This window comes from Asparagus officinalis, chromosome 5 (assembly GCF_001876935.1).
Source record: "Asparagus officinalis chromosome 5, Aspof.V1, whole genome shotgun sequence".
Taxonomy (NCBI): domain Eukaryota; kingdom Viridiplantae; phylum Streptophyta; class Magnoliopsida; order Asparagales; family Asparagaceae; genus Asparagus; species Asparagus officinalis.
The window spans coordinates 2,553,703-2,569,584 of record NC_033798.1 but is presented as its reverse complement, the minus strand read 5'-3'; the positions used below and the strand labels follow the sequence as shown (position 1 = coordinate 2,569,584).

At 35.6% G+C, this 15,882-nt stretch overlaps 1 protein-coding gene across 1 annotated transcript in view; it reads left to right on the top strand.

The window, feature by feature from the left end:
- The window catches only part of LOC109844036, a 17,493-nt gene continuing 6,540 nt past the window's right edge, over positions 4,930–15,882 (top strand). The window contains exon 1 of the mRNA XM_020413044.1: positions 4,930–5,528. Within this exon, the coding sequence (XP_020268633.1) occupies positions 5,212–5,528 (317 nt within the window). The 5' untranslated portion in view covers positions 4,930–5,211. The remainder of the gene's footprint in view (positions 5,529–15,882) is intronic.

The following is a 15,882-nucleotide window of genomic DNA, read 5'->3' as shown; positions in this document are numbered from 1 at the left end:
CGGATCTGACAATGACAAATCGAGCCCGCCCATTTCTTGGTAATTGCGTTCCTGCCCCCGTACAATGACAGATAATTCCCTCGAATCTTTTTTTCTCTGGCCAAATATTCTCTTTTGCAGAGCAATCACAATTTTGTATGGATAGACGTTGCTAGATGTTTCAGGGACGCAGACGTCATTTTTGATAATTACTTTTGGTTATCTCAAAGGAGAAATATTGAGGGAAAATTGTTTCATGGATACTTTGGCTATTTATAGCTGGATAATGATGACTAGAGTATGGGCACTTTAGTCAGGAATCACGACAATATTCATAATAAACACAAAAAAAAATCTTAGCGATAATCATAATATGCAAGAAGACCCATTAACAATAATAGCGTGAATTTGTAAAATCAAAGTTATAATCATAGATAGCAATTTTCATTTGTATAAATTCCATAATTTTTTGAATATCATGGTATTTGATTTTCTTTTTACGGCAGCATAGCTATTTCTAAACAGGTAATACAATTGATCATTGACCCTAATGAATTAGAAAATGAACAAATTTTCAAAATAAACCCATTTAAATTTTTTTTTATAAAAAAATCGACCCACTCCCATTTTATTTCTCAAAACCGACTCATTTTATGGTCACGTCAGCAACATGGCCACGAAATGGGTCAGTTTTTTTAACGACGCCTCTAAATAATCGGGGTTGCTAACCGCGACTAATTTAGGGTCGTGTCTAACAGATCGGGGTCGGAAATGAATATGTTACTTGCCTATGTCATTATTGGCATCCTGTTAAAACATTAAAGATGTATCTCTATTCATTATTTTATATCCTATATTCCGATACACAACCAGTGGCAATACACGCGCGCAACGTTGATACATTCATTATCCTTTTTTGAGGGTAATATGACGTATGACCCCCCTTGAGCATGCGTGACACGTGGACTTCTACATCTTGTCGAAGATCAGACGTGTAGAAATTCTCAGGCGCCGTATAACATTTATACGATCTATCCATTTATAAATCATTTATACGTGATTTATATATGTCACGTATATTCTTCTATTTGATTGGTATACGTAACTTTGATGCTCATCGAGCATCTAAGAATTTTTTCTGAGAAAGACAGTTTTTTGTTCTTAATTTACTTACGTCGTTGATTTAGTTTTAAAAAAAAAAAAAACGAGCGCAGAGGTATACAAGTGGGGAGTAGAGAGAACTACTACTTGAGTGCAACTTAGCCGTATTCTATTACTAATTAACCTTGTCATTTTACCATGACTAAGATATAATTATGTATCAAATACCTCAAATGTTTTTTTTTTTTTTTTGAGAAAAATGATGGATTACCAAAATAGTAATCCAGCCAGCTAAATTAGACAAAATTGGTTGTTACAAAAATAGTACACATCTCCAACCAAGAATGAGTACCCTAGAACATCAGAGTTTTACAGTAAAGTGTTGTTAATTACATTGGTGTGTGTATATGTGTAGTGAGATTAGGGGTACGTACGTAATACTTTTATACATGTTATAATTTGTGTAATCAAATTTTAAAACTCTATATCATGCATACGTGTCTAATATTGAGAATTTAGAATATATATATATAATATGATAAAAATACTCTCACCCTATGATGCAATGACACTGACACTTGTTTCTACATGTCTAAAAGGTGACGTGGACAATAAAATATGATATATACGTGACATTGAGTACTTAACAATGAGTTTAGTTTAGTGTTGATAAGTCGAAGTTGAAGTTGGGGGCATACTTAACCAAGTAACTTGTTGAGGTTGGAGAGTCGTAATCAAGATAGATATATATATAAAGATGGAGCATCATTTAGGACTTTTGGTAGGTTTTAATTAATGATTAATTAGAAACAAAAATACAAGTTAGAAAGAGTAAATTAGTTTGAAGAGTATTAATTATGTAATTGCCTCTCATAATATATGTCACGCATTGATTGAGTTCAAGCACTTCAAATGCCACGGCAACGAAAGCGATCTTTAAAAGATTTTTTTTTTAAATGAGACTCTTTATGAATACAAGGAGAAAAACAATTTTCTGAACGAAACAGAAACTAAAAAAACAAAATAGAAATTGAAGCTAATAAACAATATTGTATATACTAGCACAGTTGTCTCTTCGATCGAAACCACTTGAAAATGACAAAAGAGAGAGTCAAATCCCAATTGCTTTCGGAAATGCTCTCTTCAACAAACATTAGGTCAACTTGCGCACATTCTAATGGTTTCCTATGCTTTTAGATTTACTTTATGAAAAATTCTTCAATGACCTAAAATATAATGACCTAAAATATGGGACCAATAGAGGGGACAAGTGAGGTGTCCCCTTCCTATTGGATAATGAGTTGGCCATCATTAATGATGATCAACTCATTATCCAATAGGAAGGGGACACCTCACTTGTCCCCTCTATTGGTCCCATATTTTGGGTCCCTGTAACAAAGCTCTTTTGTTGGGGTTGCCAAACTGACCCTTTGAGATGAGACATAAACAATTTACATTCTATTAAGCATTTATCCAAAAGGTAGCTTTTTAATTGGCGGCAATTATTGGGATTATAATTATAGATGCATGGAATTAATTAAAGTTCCTTGTTTTCATGTAACTAATGAATATAGTTGCAGCTGCAATTAATGTAAATAGTCTTTCAGTTGTAGCAGAAAACTTATGCACGTAGGTCTTACTTGCAACCTTTTAAGCCGCAAATGTGATTTAAATTATTGCTCAACTTGGAGTCAATTAAGCTCATACATAAGTTTACTGTTTACCTCAAAATAAACACCCGCGGCTGCCCATAAGTTGTAGTTTTAATACTGACTCCAACAGCTTCTCCAAAATTTTCTCTAAAATGGGGAAACAAAAGTCATATTCTTCAAATTATTTTTACACCAACTCCAACTGCTTCCCTATTTTGAAAAATCTCTTTTTTCCTCCAAAAATTTGGAGAATGCTGCAGATTTGGGGAAGCTTCCCCATTTCTTCTTCTCCATCCCTATATTGGGGAATGAGATGGAGAATCTGTTGGACCAAACACCTAACTAAATTCTCCAAAAGTAAGAAATGAGGAAGCTGTTGGAGATGCTCTAAGGAGTTGCATGCCAAATAATTAAGTTGCAAGCAATTGAGATTTGCATTATAATTACAATTACAAGGCACCAAATATCTTGAAGTCAAAAGAAACTTTTCAAAAAAATGGGACATTACATACATCTTATGTAAACAATTTATATATACCTGATCATTATTGCCTATCACTAACAAATACAATGATATATATATGTATTCTTAAAAGAGAGGAAAACGCCCTCTCATCTCTATGCCTTTCTTTCACTTTAGGCTAGAATCAAAACAAACACTTGCGTGTCATGTAATAAAACTTAAGAAAGTATAGTTATAATGCTGATCATAATGGCAATATGTGAGCCAATAAGAAGCACAAGATAAAATAAAACTAATATACTTTAATCACAAGCCTACACTGAAAGCAAAGTGGCTTTAGAGGGTCCTACGCATGATAAAATAAAATAAAATAAAATGAAATGAAAGAAAAGCCCTTAGAAATAAACACAGATCGTACACTAAAGTTTCATTCTAACTGTCAAGAGTAGGACCCCATATACAAATAACAAGCGGATAAAATCTTCAGACAAAAAAAAAAAACGTCCAACGAATATATTAGAAATTGCTCCCAAATTATATTGTTTACATCATAATCAATCTTCTAAAAGGATGGAATAAGCTATAATTATCTTGATTCATCAAGAAGCTTGATACAAGATGTAGCAGTAAGTCAATGATTAATTAGCCATTGGATTAATGATAATTAAGTTTGAAGAGATTATGAGAGCTTTACTTGGCTCACAAGTTTTGGAATCTGGCCACTATATCATTTAATTGTAGGTTAAGTATACGAGGAGAGTATTTTATATATATATATATATAGGATTCCATGGACCAAGTTTGATTCATTTGGAGTCAAGCGTTGCAATTCAAGTGCTTTGCTTCGAAAATGTAAAAGAGAAGTCAAAAAAGAAACAGGAGAAGGCAGTTTTGTTGCTTGCAACAAGAGTTCTCCCAAGTGTAAGAGGTGAATATTAAAAATTAAAAAAAAACTAAAGAATTGTGCCAATGTAGTAGCTTTTCATCCCTCTAAATAATGGGAAAATTGCTTCAAGTTGTTGATTGTATAACATAAAGCAGTGGAGAGATTACTATCTTTAATTCCAACCACTAATTATGTACTGAATAGTTGTGGGAGACTATGATATATTCCAAAAATAACACTTCCAATATCCCCCTGAATTCTCAAGAAGGCAAATCACAACTATATATTACTCAATTAGTAGTTGTAGATGTTAGTCTCTCTATATATCTTTTTGGCGGTAAAGAGGGTCCAAATCCAGTCAAAAAAATTCTAAGCTTAAAATTTTCAGCTAACTAATATAATCAATTATAAAATAAATGTTAGGAAGGTGTAGAATTTTCTATAGAGTACCTTTTTGTTTTGTTTTTTAGCTGGCTATTCATCTTAGTATTCCGCAGATTTTGTATTTAAATTCACCTAATTTATTAAATTACTTGTGCATTTGCGCGTAGTTAAAGCCAATCCAACTTAGGCTATTGAGCCTTTTGAGTCCTTGTTGAAAAGCTGTGAGCCCAGGAACTATTTTGCATATGTTAGGCTTTGGGCCCATACGATTTTTGTTTAAAAAGTCCACTTAAAAAAAGAAACAAAAAGAAACAAAACAACATAAAGTTCTGATAACTTTCATGGGATTATGTTTCTTTTTCTTTTGGGAAAAATGTGTCCAGGCCCCAAAAGTGGGAACTTCGTGTGACTAGCTCCCCTGTACTTTGCCCCATGTGGAATAGCCCCCAAAAATGGGCTTTAATGTTTTAAGCCCCCTCCACGTCAGCTTTATACTAAAAGCAGATGGTATTTTACAAAAAAACCGAAACTGCCCTTCTCTTTCTTCCCCAGACGAGTCCTGGAAGTCACTTCTCATTAATGCGATATGATGGGGAAAATGGAGGGAAATTTCCCCCTTTTTTTACTCCATCTAACTAGTTAGTTCTCCATTACTCCTCCTCCTCAGACCAAAATTCTCTCCATAACTCTCTCCATCATGAGCAATAACTAGTTAGTTCTCCATTACTCCTCCTCCTCAGATCAAAATGGCTGAAAAGGACATCATCTGCATTGTCTCTTCGCAGTATAAAGCGGTATTCTTGAAGATTAATTCTCCAACCACCATCTTGGATCTCAAGTTTGATGCGGTAGAGAGGTTAGATCTTCCATACGAGTCATTAATTTTGGCATACGAAGATCAAACAGTTGGAAGCTTAAAATTTCTCATTGAGAACGATGGTGATCTGACGTCTATGGTGGAGCATTGCCACAATCTTGGACTGAAAGAGGTTCACGTGCAAGCTTTTAAAGAAGGAGATGATTCTTCGAATAAACAGGAAAACGAGCAAGTCCGACAAGACATGTAGGTTAACTGTAAAATCAATTAACTTAAGTTCTAATCGTCTTCTTGTTAGTTCTATACTAGGTTTAACTGGACTTCAGTTCTAATGTTTTATTTGTCATTAAGCAGTTCTTTGTTATGCTCCATACTAGAGTTCTAATGTTTTATTTGTCAGTTCTAATCGCTATTTTGTTAGTTCTACTAGAGTTATTGCTGGTTCCACTATAGTTCCCATATTGTTAGTCCTAATTGTTATAAATTAGATATAACGTGGTATAAATTAGACAATGTAGGTATAAAATAGAACTAACAAGCCATCAGTTAGAACTGACACTAACACACTACAGATTAGAACTAACACTGTGCATATTATTAGAACTAACACGCTACAGAATAGAACTAACACTGTGCAGATTAGAACTAACACTCTACAGAATAGAACTAACACTGTGCAGATTAGAACTAACACTCTACAGAATAGAACTAACACTGTGCAGATTAGAACTAACACTCTACAGAATAGAACTAACACTGTGCAGATTAGAACTAACACTCTACAGAATAGAACTAACACTGTGCAGATTAGAACTAACACTCTACAGAATAGAACTAACACTGTGCAGATTAGAACTAACACTCTACAGAATAGAACTAACACTGTGCAGATTAGAACTAACACTCTACAGAATAGAACTAACACTGTGCAGATTAGAACTAACACTCTACAGAATAGAACTAACACTGTGCAGATTAGAACTAACACTCTACAGAATAGAACTAACACTGTGCAGATTAGAACTAACACTCTACAGAATAGAACTAACACTGTGCAGATTAGAACTAACACTCTACAGAATAGAACTAACACTGTGCAGATTAGAACTAACACTCTACAGAATAGAACTAACACTGTGCAGATTAGAACTAACACTCTACAGAACGGAACTAACACTGTGCAGAATAGAACTAACACTCTACAGAATAGAACTAACACTGTGCAGATTAGAACTAACACTCTACAGAACGGAACTAACACTGTGCAGAATAGAACTAACACTCTACAGAATAGAACTAACACTGTGCAGATTAGAACTAACACTCTACAGAACGGAACTAACACTGTGCAGAATAGAACTAACACTCTACAGAATAAAACTAACACTGTGCAGATTAGAACTAACACTCTACAGAATAGAACTAACACTGTGCAGATTAGAACTAACACTCTACAGAATAGAACTAACACTGTGCAGATTAGAACTAACACTCTACAGAATAGAACTAACACTGTGCAGAATAGAACTAACACTCTACAGAATAGAACTAACACTGTGCAGATTAGAACTAACACTCTACAGAATAGAACTAACACTGTGCAGATTAGAACTAACACTCTACAGAATAGAACTAACACTGTGCAGATTAGAACTAACACTCTACAGAATAGAACTAACACTGTGCAGATTAGAACTAACACTCTACAGAATAGAACTAACACTGTGCAGATTAGAACTAACACTCTACAGAATAGAACTAACACTGTGCAGATTAGAACTAACACTCTACAGAATAGAACTAACACTGTGCAGATTAGAACTAACACTCTACAGAATAGAACTAACACTGTGCAGATTAGAACTAACACTCTACAGAATAGAACTAACACTGTGCAGATTAGAACTAACACTCTACAGAATAGAACTAACACTGTGCAGATTAGAACTAACACTCTACAGAATAGAACTAACACTGTGCAGATTAGAACTAACACTCTACAGAATAGAACTAACACTGTGCAGATTAGAACTAACACTCTACAGAATAGAACTAACACTGTGCAGATTAGAACTAACACTCTACAGAATAGAACTAACACTGTGCAGATTAGAACTAACACTCTACAGAATAGAACTAACACTGTGCAGATTAGAACTAACACTCTACAGAATAGAACTAACACTGTGCAGATTAGAACTAACACTCTACAGAATAGAACTAACACTGTGCAGATTAGAACTAACACTCTACAGAATAGAACTAACACTGTGCAGATTAGAACTAACACTCTACAGAATAGAACTAACACTGTGCAGATTAGAACTAACACTCTACAGAATAGAACTAACACTGTGCAGATTAGAACTAACACTCTACAGAATAGAACTAACACTGTGCAGATTAGAACTAACACTCTACAGAATAGAACTAACACTGTGCAGATTAGAACTAACACTCTACAGAATAGAACTAACACTGTGCAGATTAGAACTAACACTCTACAGAATAGAACTAACACTGTGCAGATTAGAACTAACACTCTACAGAATAGAACTAACACTGTGCAGATTAGAACTAACACTCTACAGAATAGAACTAACACTGTGCAGATTAGAACTAACACTCTACAGAATAGAACTAACACTGTGCAGATTAGAACTAACACTCTACAGAATAGAACTAACACTGTGCAGATTAGAACTAACACTCTACAGAATAGAACTAACACTGTGCAGATTAGAACTAACACTCTACAGAATAGAACTAACACTGTGCAGATTAGAACTAACACTCTACAGAATAGAACTAACACTGTGCAGATTAGAACTAACACTCTACAGAATAGAACTAACACTGTGCAGATTAGAACTAACACTCTACAGAATAGAACTAACACTGTGCAGATTAGAACTAACACTCTACAGAATAGAACTAACACTGTGCAGATTAGAACTAACACTCTACAGAATAGAACTAACACTGTGCAGATTAGAACTAACACTCTACAGAATAGAACTAACACTGTGCAGATTAGAACTAACACTCTACAGAATAGAACTAACACTGTGCAGATTAGAACTAACACTCTACAGAATAGAACTAACACTGTGCAGATTAGAACTAACACTCTACAGAATAGAACTAACACTGTGCAGATTAGAACTAACACTCTACAGAATAGAACTAACACTGTGCAGATTAGAACTAACACTCTACAGAATAGAACTAACACTGTGCAGATTAGAACTAACACTCTACAGAATAGAACTAACACTGTGCAGATTAGAACTAACACTCTACAGAATAGAACTAACACTGTGCAGATTAGAACTAACACTCTACAGAATAGAACTAACACTGTGCAGATTAGAACTAACACTCTACAGAATAGAACTAACACTGTGCAGATTAGAACTAACACTCTACAGAATAGAACTAACACTGTGCAGATTAGAACTAACACTCTACAGAATAGAACTAACACTGTGCAGATTAGAACTAACACTCTACAGAATAGAACTAACACTGTGCAGATTAGAACTAACACTCTACAGAATAGAACTAACACTGTGCAGATTAGAACTAACACTCTACAGAATAGAACTAACACTGTGCAGATTAGAACTAACACTCTACAGAATAGAACTAACACTGTGCAGATTAGAACTAACACTCTACAGAATAGAACTAACACTGTGCAGATTAGAACTAACACTCTACAGAATAGAACTAACACTGTGCAGATTAGAACTAACACTCTACAGAATAGAACTAACACTGTGCAGATTAGAACTAACACTCTACAGAATAGAACTAACACTGTGCAGATTAGAACTAACACTCTACAGAATAGAACTAACACTGTGCAGATTAGAACTAACACTCTACAGAATAGAACTAACACTGTGCAGATTAGAACTAACACTCTACAGAATAGAACTAACACTGTGCAGATTAGAACTAACACTCTACAGAATAGAACTAACACTGTGCAGATTAGAACTAACACTCTACAGAATAGAACTAACACTGTGCAGATTAGAACTAACACTCTACAGAATAGAACTAACACTGTGCAGATTAGAACTAACACTCTACAGAATAGAACTAACACTGTGCAGATTAGAACTAACACTCTACAGAATAGAACTAACACTGTGCAGATTAGAACTAACACTCTACAGAATAGAACTAACACTGTGCAGATTAGAACTAACACTCTACAGAATAGAACTAACACTGTGCAGATTAGAACTAACACTCTACAGAATAGAACTAACACTGTGCAGATTAGAACTAACACTCTACAGAATAGAACTAACACTGTGCAGATTAGAACTAACACTCTACAGAATAGAACTAACACTGTGCAGATTAGAACTAACACTCTACAGAATAGAACTAACACTGTGCAGATTAGAACTAACACTCTACAGAATAGAACTAACACTGTGCAGATTAGAACTAACACTCTACAGAATAGAACTAACACTGTGCAGATTAGAACTAACACTCTACAGAATAGAACTAACACTGTGCAGATTAGAACTAACACTCTACAGAATAGAACTAACACTGTGCAGATTAGAACTAACACTCTACAGAATAGAACTAACACTGTGCAGATTAGAACTAACACTCTACAGAATAGAACTAACACTGTGCAGATTAGAACTAACACTCTACAGAATAGAACTAACACTGTGCAGATTAGAACTAACACTCTACAGAATAGAACTAACACTGTGCAGATTAGAACTAACACTCTACAGAATAGAACTAACACTGTGCAGATTAGAACTAACACTCTACAGAATAGAACTAACACTGTGCAGATTAGAACTAACACTCTACAGAATAGAACTAACACTGTGCAGATTAGAACTAACACTCTACAGAATAGAACTAACACTGTGCAGATTAGAACTAACACTCTACAGAATAGAACTAACACTGTGCAGATTAGAACTAACACTCTACAGAATAGAACTAACACTGTGCAGATTAGAACTAACACTCTACAGAATAGAACTAACACTGTGCAGATTAGAACTAACACTCTACAGAATAGAACTAACACTGTGCAGATTAGAACTAACACTCTACAGAATAGAACTAACACTGTGCAGATTAGAACTAACACTCTACAGAATAGAACTAACACTGTGCAGATTAGAACTAACACTCTACAGAATAGAACTAACACTGTGCAGATTAGAACTAACACTCTACAGAATAGAACTAACACTGTGCAGATTAGAACTAACACTCTACAGAATAGAACTAACACTGTGCAGATTAGAACTAACACTCTACAGAATAGAACTAACACTGTGCAGATTAGAACTAACACTCTACAGAATAGAACTAACACTGTGCAGATTAGAACTAACACTCTACAGAATAGAACTAACACTGTGCAGATTAGAACTAACACTCTACAGAATAGAACTAACACTGTGCAGATTAGAACTAACACTCTACAGAATAGAACTAACACTGTGCAGATTAGAACTAACACTCTACAGAATAGAACTAACACTGTGCAGATTAGAACTAACACTCTACAGAATAGAACTAACACTGTGCAGATTAGAACTAACACTCTACAGAATAGAACTAACACTGTGCAGCTTTTTTTTTTAAATCCTAATTGTCTCTAATTGTGAAGCTAACTAAAAGGGGTGGAATTGAAAACGCTAGAAAGAAGACTTACCCGGAAGCAAATCTTCAAATCCTATTTTTCCAATCCGCGATCTTCAAGCTCCAAGCGTTTCCTTCACAAAAAACACACAAGTTAAAGAACCAAAATAATTAAAACCTACTTAAGCACCTTCCCCGGCAACGGCGCCAAAAACTTGATGCGGCATAAACATGTACCAAAAAGGTTGCAAGTGCACAACCGTGTCAAGTTATAGTATTTAAGATATCGATCCCACGAGGAAGGTGTTTTGTAGGAGAAAATATAAAATTGGTTCTTATTTTGTGTGCGTGACAAATAGGAGTGATAAGTGAATGTGATTGTGAAGAGATTGAGAGAGTGAAAATGGTGTGTAAATGATGCAAAGTGTAAGTGAGAGGTAAAATTGGTTCTTATGTTGTGTGCGTGACAAATAGGAGTGATGAGTGAATGTGATTGTGGAGAGATAGAGAGAGTGGAAGTGATAGTGTGTAAATCGGCATGAAATATAAGTGAGAGTGGATGTGATAAAGAATGAATATGATCAATAAGGCAAGAAGGAAAAGGAAAATAAAAATCAAGAATAAAGAAAATAAAATTCAAGAATAAAAGAAAATGCAAGAAATTAAAGATGGTGGATTCAATTATAGATATGGGTAATCTAAAATTGAACCCACTTCTTAGAAAAGGGTGATTCCCTAGAGGGTTCTAGCCTAAAGGCGAATCAAACAAAATAAAAATAAACAAAAAGAAAAACTAAACCCAAGAGGGTTTTAGCCTCAAGGTGAATAGTGTAAGAAATTAAAATCTAACTACAAAATAAATTGTAAAAATCTAAACTACAAAATAAAATTGTAAGAATTAAATACAAGAAAATAAATCTACTCTATAAGTATGAAATAAATCTAAGGCAAGAGGGTTCTAGCCTCTTGGCTATTTAACAAGAAAATAAAATCTAACTACAAGCATAGAAATAAATCTAAACTAATAAGCAATAAAAGAGAAAAAGAAAGCAATAATAAAGAAATTACTAAAAAGAAATAAAAGAGAAAAGAAATGCAAACCTTCAATTTGCTCTTCATCTCCATCCTCATCATTCAACAAAGAGGAGAAAGAACAAATTTAAAGAGGAAAAAATTATTATTATTAATTGCAACAAAAAGTTACAATTTTGGAAGGCCTTCTCAATTAAGAGTAGCCCTCCTCTCCAAAAGGAGTTACAAAAATTTTCACACCCTTAACCCCTCACTCTCTACACCTATTTATAGTAATCTTCAATGAATATGAGCCATTGGATTTGTCTTGAGCCCCAAGCAACAATCTCCACCATTGAATTTGCTTTTTGTTCTTCTCTAGCCCAACATAGGAGGCCCATATGATTTATTTGATTTTCAAAAGAAAATAAAAATTCGGCCCATGTAGCATCCACATTGAAAATCTGCAGCAAATAAATTGAAGAGCATCCAAGAAATTCATGAGAGCTCAATTGATTTCATTTTGTGAAAATCCGGCCCATAGATGAAAGTTCTCTCCTATGCACCTCCACTTCATTTACATAACCAACTCCGGCCCACTTCCATTCATGCAGCAGCCTCATCCAAGACCGGCCCATAAATTTCCAACTCCTACAGCAACGTCCAAGTCCGGTTGCATTCATTTGATTTTTCTCCATCAAAGGCCTATTCACATGATTTTCAATTCCAAATAAATCCGGCCCACTCAATAATTTCCAAATCCAAAACAAGTCCGGCCCACACAAATCCAAAGTAAGTTCTGCAGCAAAACAAGTCTGGCCTTTCATTTCAATTATTTGCATCCAAGTCCACGTTTGATTTTTGAAATTCCAAGCCTCTACAACCAAGTCCAGCAGTCCGGTTCTATTGGCTTTTTTTTTGCTTCAATGTGCTTCTAAAAATGCTACAAAAATAGAGAAGAGAGATTTTGAGGGGTTTTTTACATTTAATAATATTTATTTATATTTCCATTCATTTATGTATAAACTAATCTAAAAACAATTATTAATGGTATATTTATTCATGTAAAATAGATAATGAGGATATAAAATTATAATAAAATATGATTATCACCTTCTCATGTGCAGACGGTGCCTCTAACTGAGTTCATCCAAAATCATCATCGGATCAGGAACACGCAAACACACAAATCACTAAAAAATGATTTGATTGAGCATCTGTGGCAGCTTAAGGGATCCATCGCCGAGGATTAAGTTTCTTTATGTCTAATATAATTTCAGAAAAGGAGTTCAAGTTGTTGTACTACGCCAATTTCATTTTCAATAAAGTAGTTGTTTTCATTCAATGCCAAAATTTTCAACTTCAAGTACAATCATAAATCTAATACAAGATAATATTTGATAATTAGGAAGAACTAATGAGGATGCGATGTGAGTACAATATATGATAATTAGGAAGAACCCTTGGACATCCACCTCTCCAATATCTCTGCCTGACGTATTTCAAAGTATTGTCGTTGAACTGAATTGAGGAAGAACTAATGAGGATGCGATGCGAGTACAATATATGATAATTAGGAAGAACCCTTGGACATCCACCTCTCCAATATCTCTGCCTGACGCATTTCAAAGTATTGTCGTTGAACTGAATTGAGTGTTGAGAGATCGATCTTCATGATATCGTCATCTTGTTTCTTCTGTTTTAGCTCCATTTTTTCTTTGTTGGTTTGCTTCATCCACGCGAAAGCCTCTCCCATAATGGACTTAGCGGACTCAGATTTGTCCACATTTTGTTTCCTCTTGAGTTTTGCCGCTTTCCTCCCTTCAGGCCTTGCTATAACATCATCCGAGTCAATGTTCAACTCGATGGGGGGTCGCTGGCATGGAATTGTTTGGTGAGGAATCAGAGTTCGTGGTTCTTCTCGGCTGTGATCGAATCTTATTGTAAGTTTCCATTTGTTGGATCCACTTTTGGTGATGACGCAACTCAACCCAGCAATGGTCAAACACGAATGGCTTACCATAAAGGGATTGGTATAATTCTTTTACTTCTGCAGTCTACACAAGAGTTAAATTTAGAATAATCAAACATATAAGTTAAATATTTACATAAAAACATATAAGTTAAATATTTACCTGGTCAATAATTCCCGTACCAGATCTTTGTCTTCCTTCAATCTGAGCAACGCACCCGCAGAACTTGTTGACAGATAGTTGAATCGTTGACCAACGGTGCATCATTTGGTTTGGTGTGCGATTCGTTGGATCGGTGGAGTATTCCACAACGTTCGATTATCAACAAGAAAAAATTACTGCAGCTCAAATCCCTTGGATGGCGTCTTGGCTCGTGTTCAGCCAAGCAGACACAAGAAGCTTATCCTCGTGGACAGTCCAATTTTCGGACCGCGTGTAAGCCTTCTTCTTCTTTGTGGTCGGTGTTTCTTGGGATGACACTTGTTGTGTTGCGGATTGCAATAACTCGATAGGATGACCTTCTTCTACGACTTCTGTATAGAACGGCGAGTATAAGGTCGATCCTTCACCGGTAAGGAGTTGCGAATAGTAGTTGTTTTGGGAGGGATCCATGAGATTTGTAATTTGATAGGAAAATATAGAATTTTTTTTATGAGAGAGTTGTGTGGAGTACATTTTTTCACTCAAACGGCCAAATTTTTCTTTCAAACGTTCATTTTTTCACTCAGTCCAACGAATAAAACATCGAACCCAGAGAATAAAATGTCCACGAAATTTCCCCCAAACCAAAACCTCTTCATTTCCCCCCAAATCCCAACCCCAAATCCCCAAATCCCAACCCCAGTCGGAGGCCTCATCTTCTCCCCCAGTCGGAGGCCTCAAACAACCTTGTCTTCTTCCCAGTCGGAGGCCTCATCTCCGCGAACACCAAGCTCCTGAAATCATCCACCTGTTTCCCCTCCTCTTCCACATCTCCGGCGCCTCATCTTCTACCCAGTCGGAGGCCTCTTCTCCCCAAATCATCTTTGTTTCCCCTCCTCTTCCACATCTCCGGCGCCTCTTCATCTCCCGTTGGATTTTTGCTTCTTTTTGGGCAGATCTGCGAAGGTGTATTGTTGGAGGGGGGGTTTTGTTAAAATCCGGCAGCTTGGGAGCTCCGAAGCTCTCCACCTCCACATCATCGCTTGAGAGCAGGTTGGGAGAGCTTCGGAGGCTGTTGGAGGGGGCTAAATCGGAGGAGGTGTCCACGTCGGAGCTGAGAGCAGGCTTGGGAGCTTGCTGCCCATGCTCTAAGTTATGTAGATTCTTTAGGATAGGGTTAGTTTTGATTTGCACTACAGCAGGATGAAGTCACGATTTGAATTTTAAATTCTAGTTTTGAATCTTTAAATTGTATTAGAGTTAAGTTTACAGCTCTATATAAGGAGTTGAGATTTTCATTGGTTTACACATGAAGAAAATTTATGAATAAATTGAGAAAAGTTAGCCTGAGATTTGCTATCAGGCTTAAGTTCTTGTATTTGTATTTAATTATTTATCTCAAATCCTAGCTGACTTTGTCTACATTTTGCCACTTTGGTATATAATTTTCATCAGATCTTTGAAGTTGTTTTATTAGTCCCTCAAATTATATGGGGGCTTGCAAATTGGTCACCCTAATAGTTTTCCAGTTAAAATATCAAATCACGATTGAATTAACTAGTAATCTAACAATTTCAATTACCACATTACCATTCAGTTAGAGAATTATATATATTTAGAGGGGGTGTGATTGCTCATTGCTGGGAGCCTCCATTTTTAAGGGTTTATACCAGTGAAGGAATGGGTCGAGAAACTAAACGAAGAGGTAAAGTGGGAACCTCCCCTCAAATCTAATGTGAGTTATATAACTAGAGGGACTAATTTGTAAGATCGGAAGGATTTTTAGGGGCTGTTTGTTTGTAAAAATGGGAAGGGGAAAGCCTGCCAAA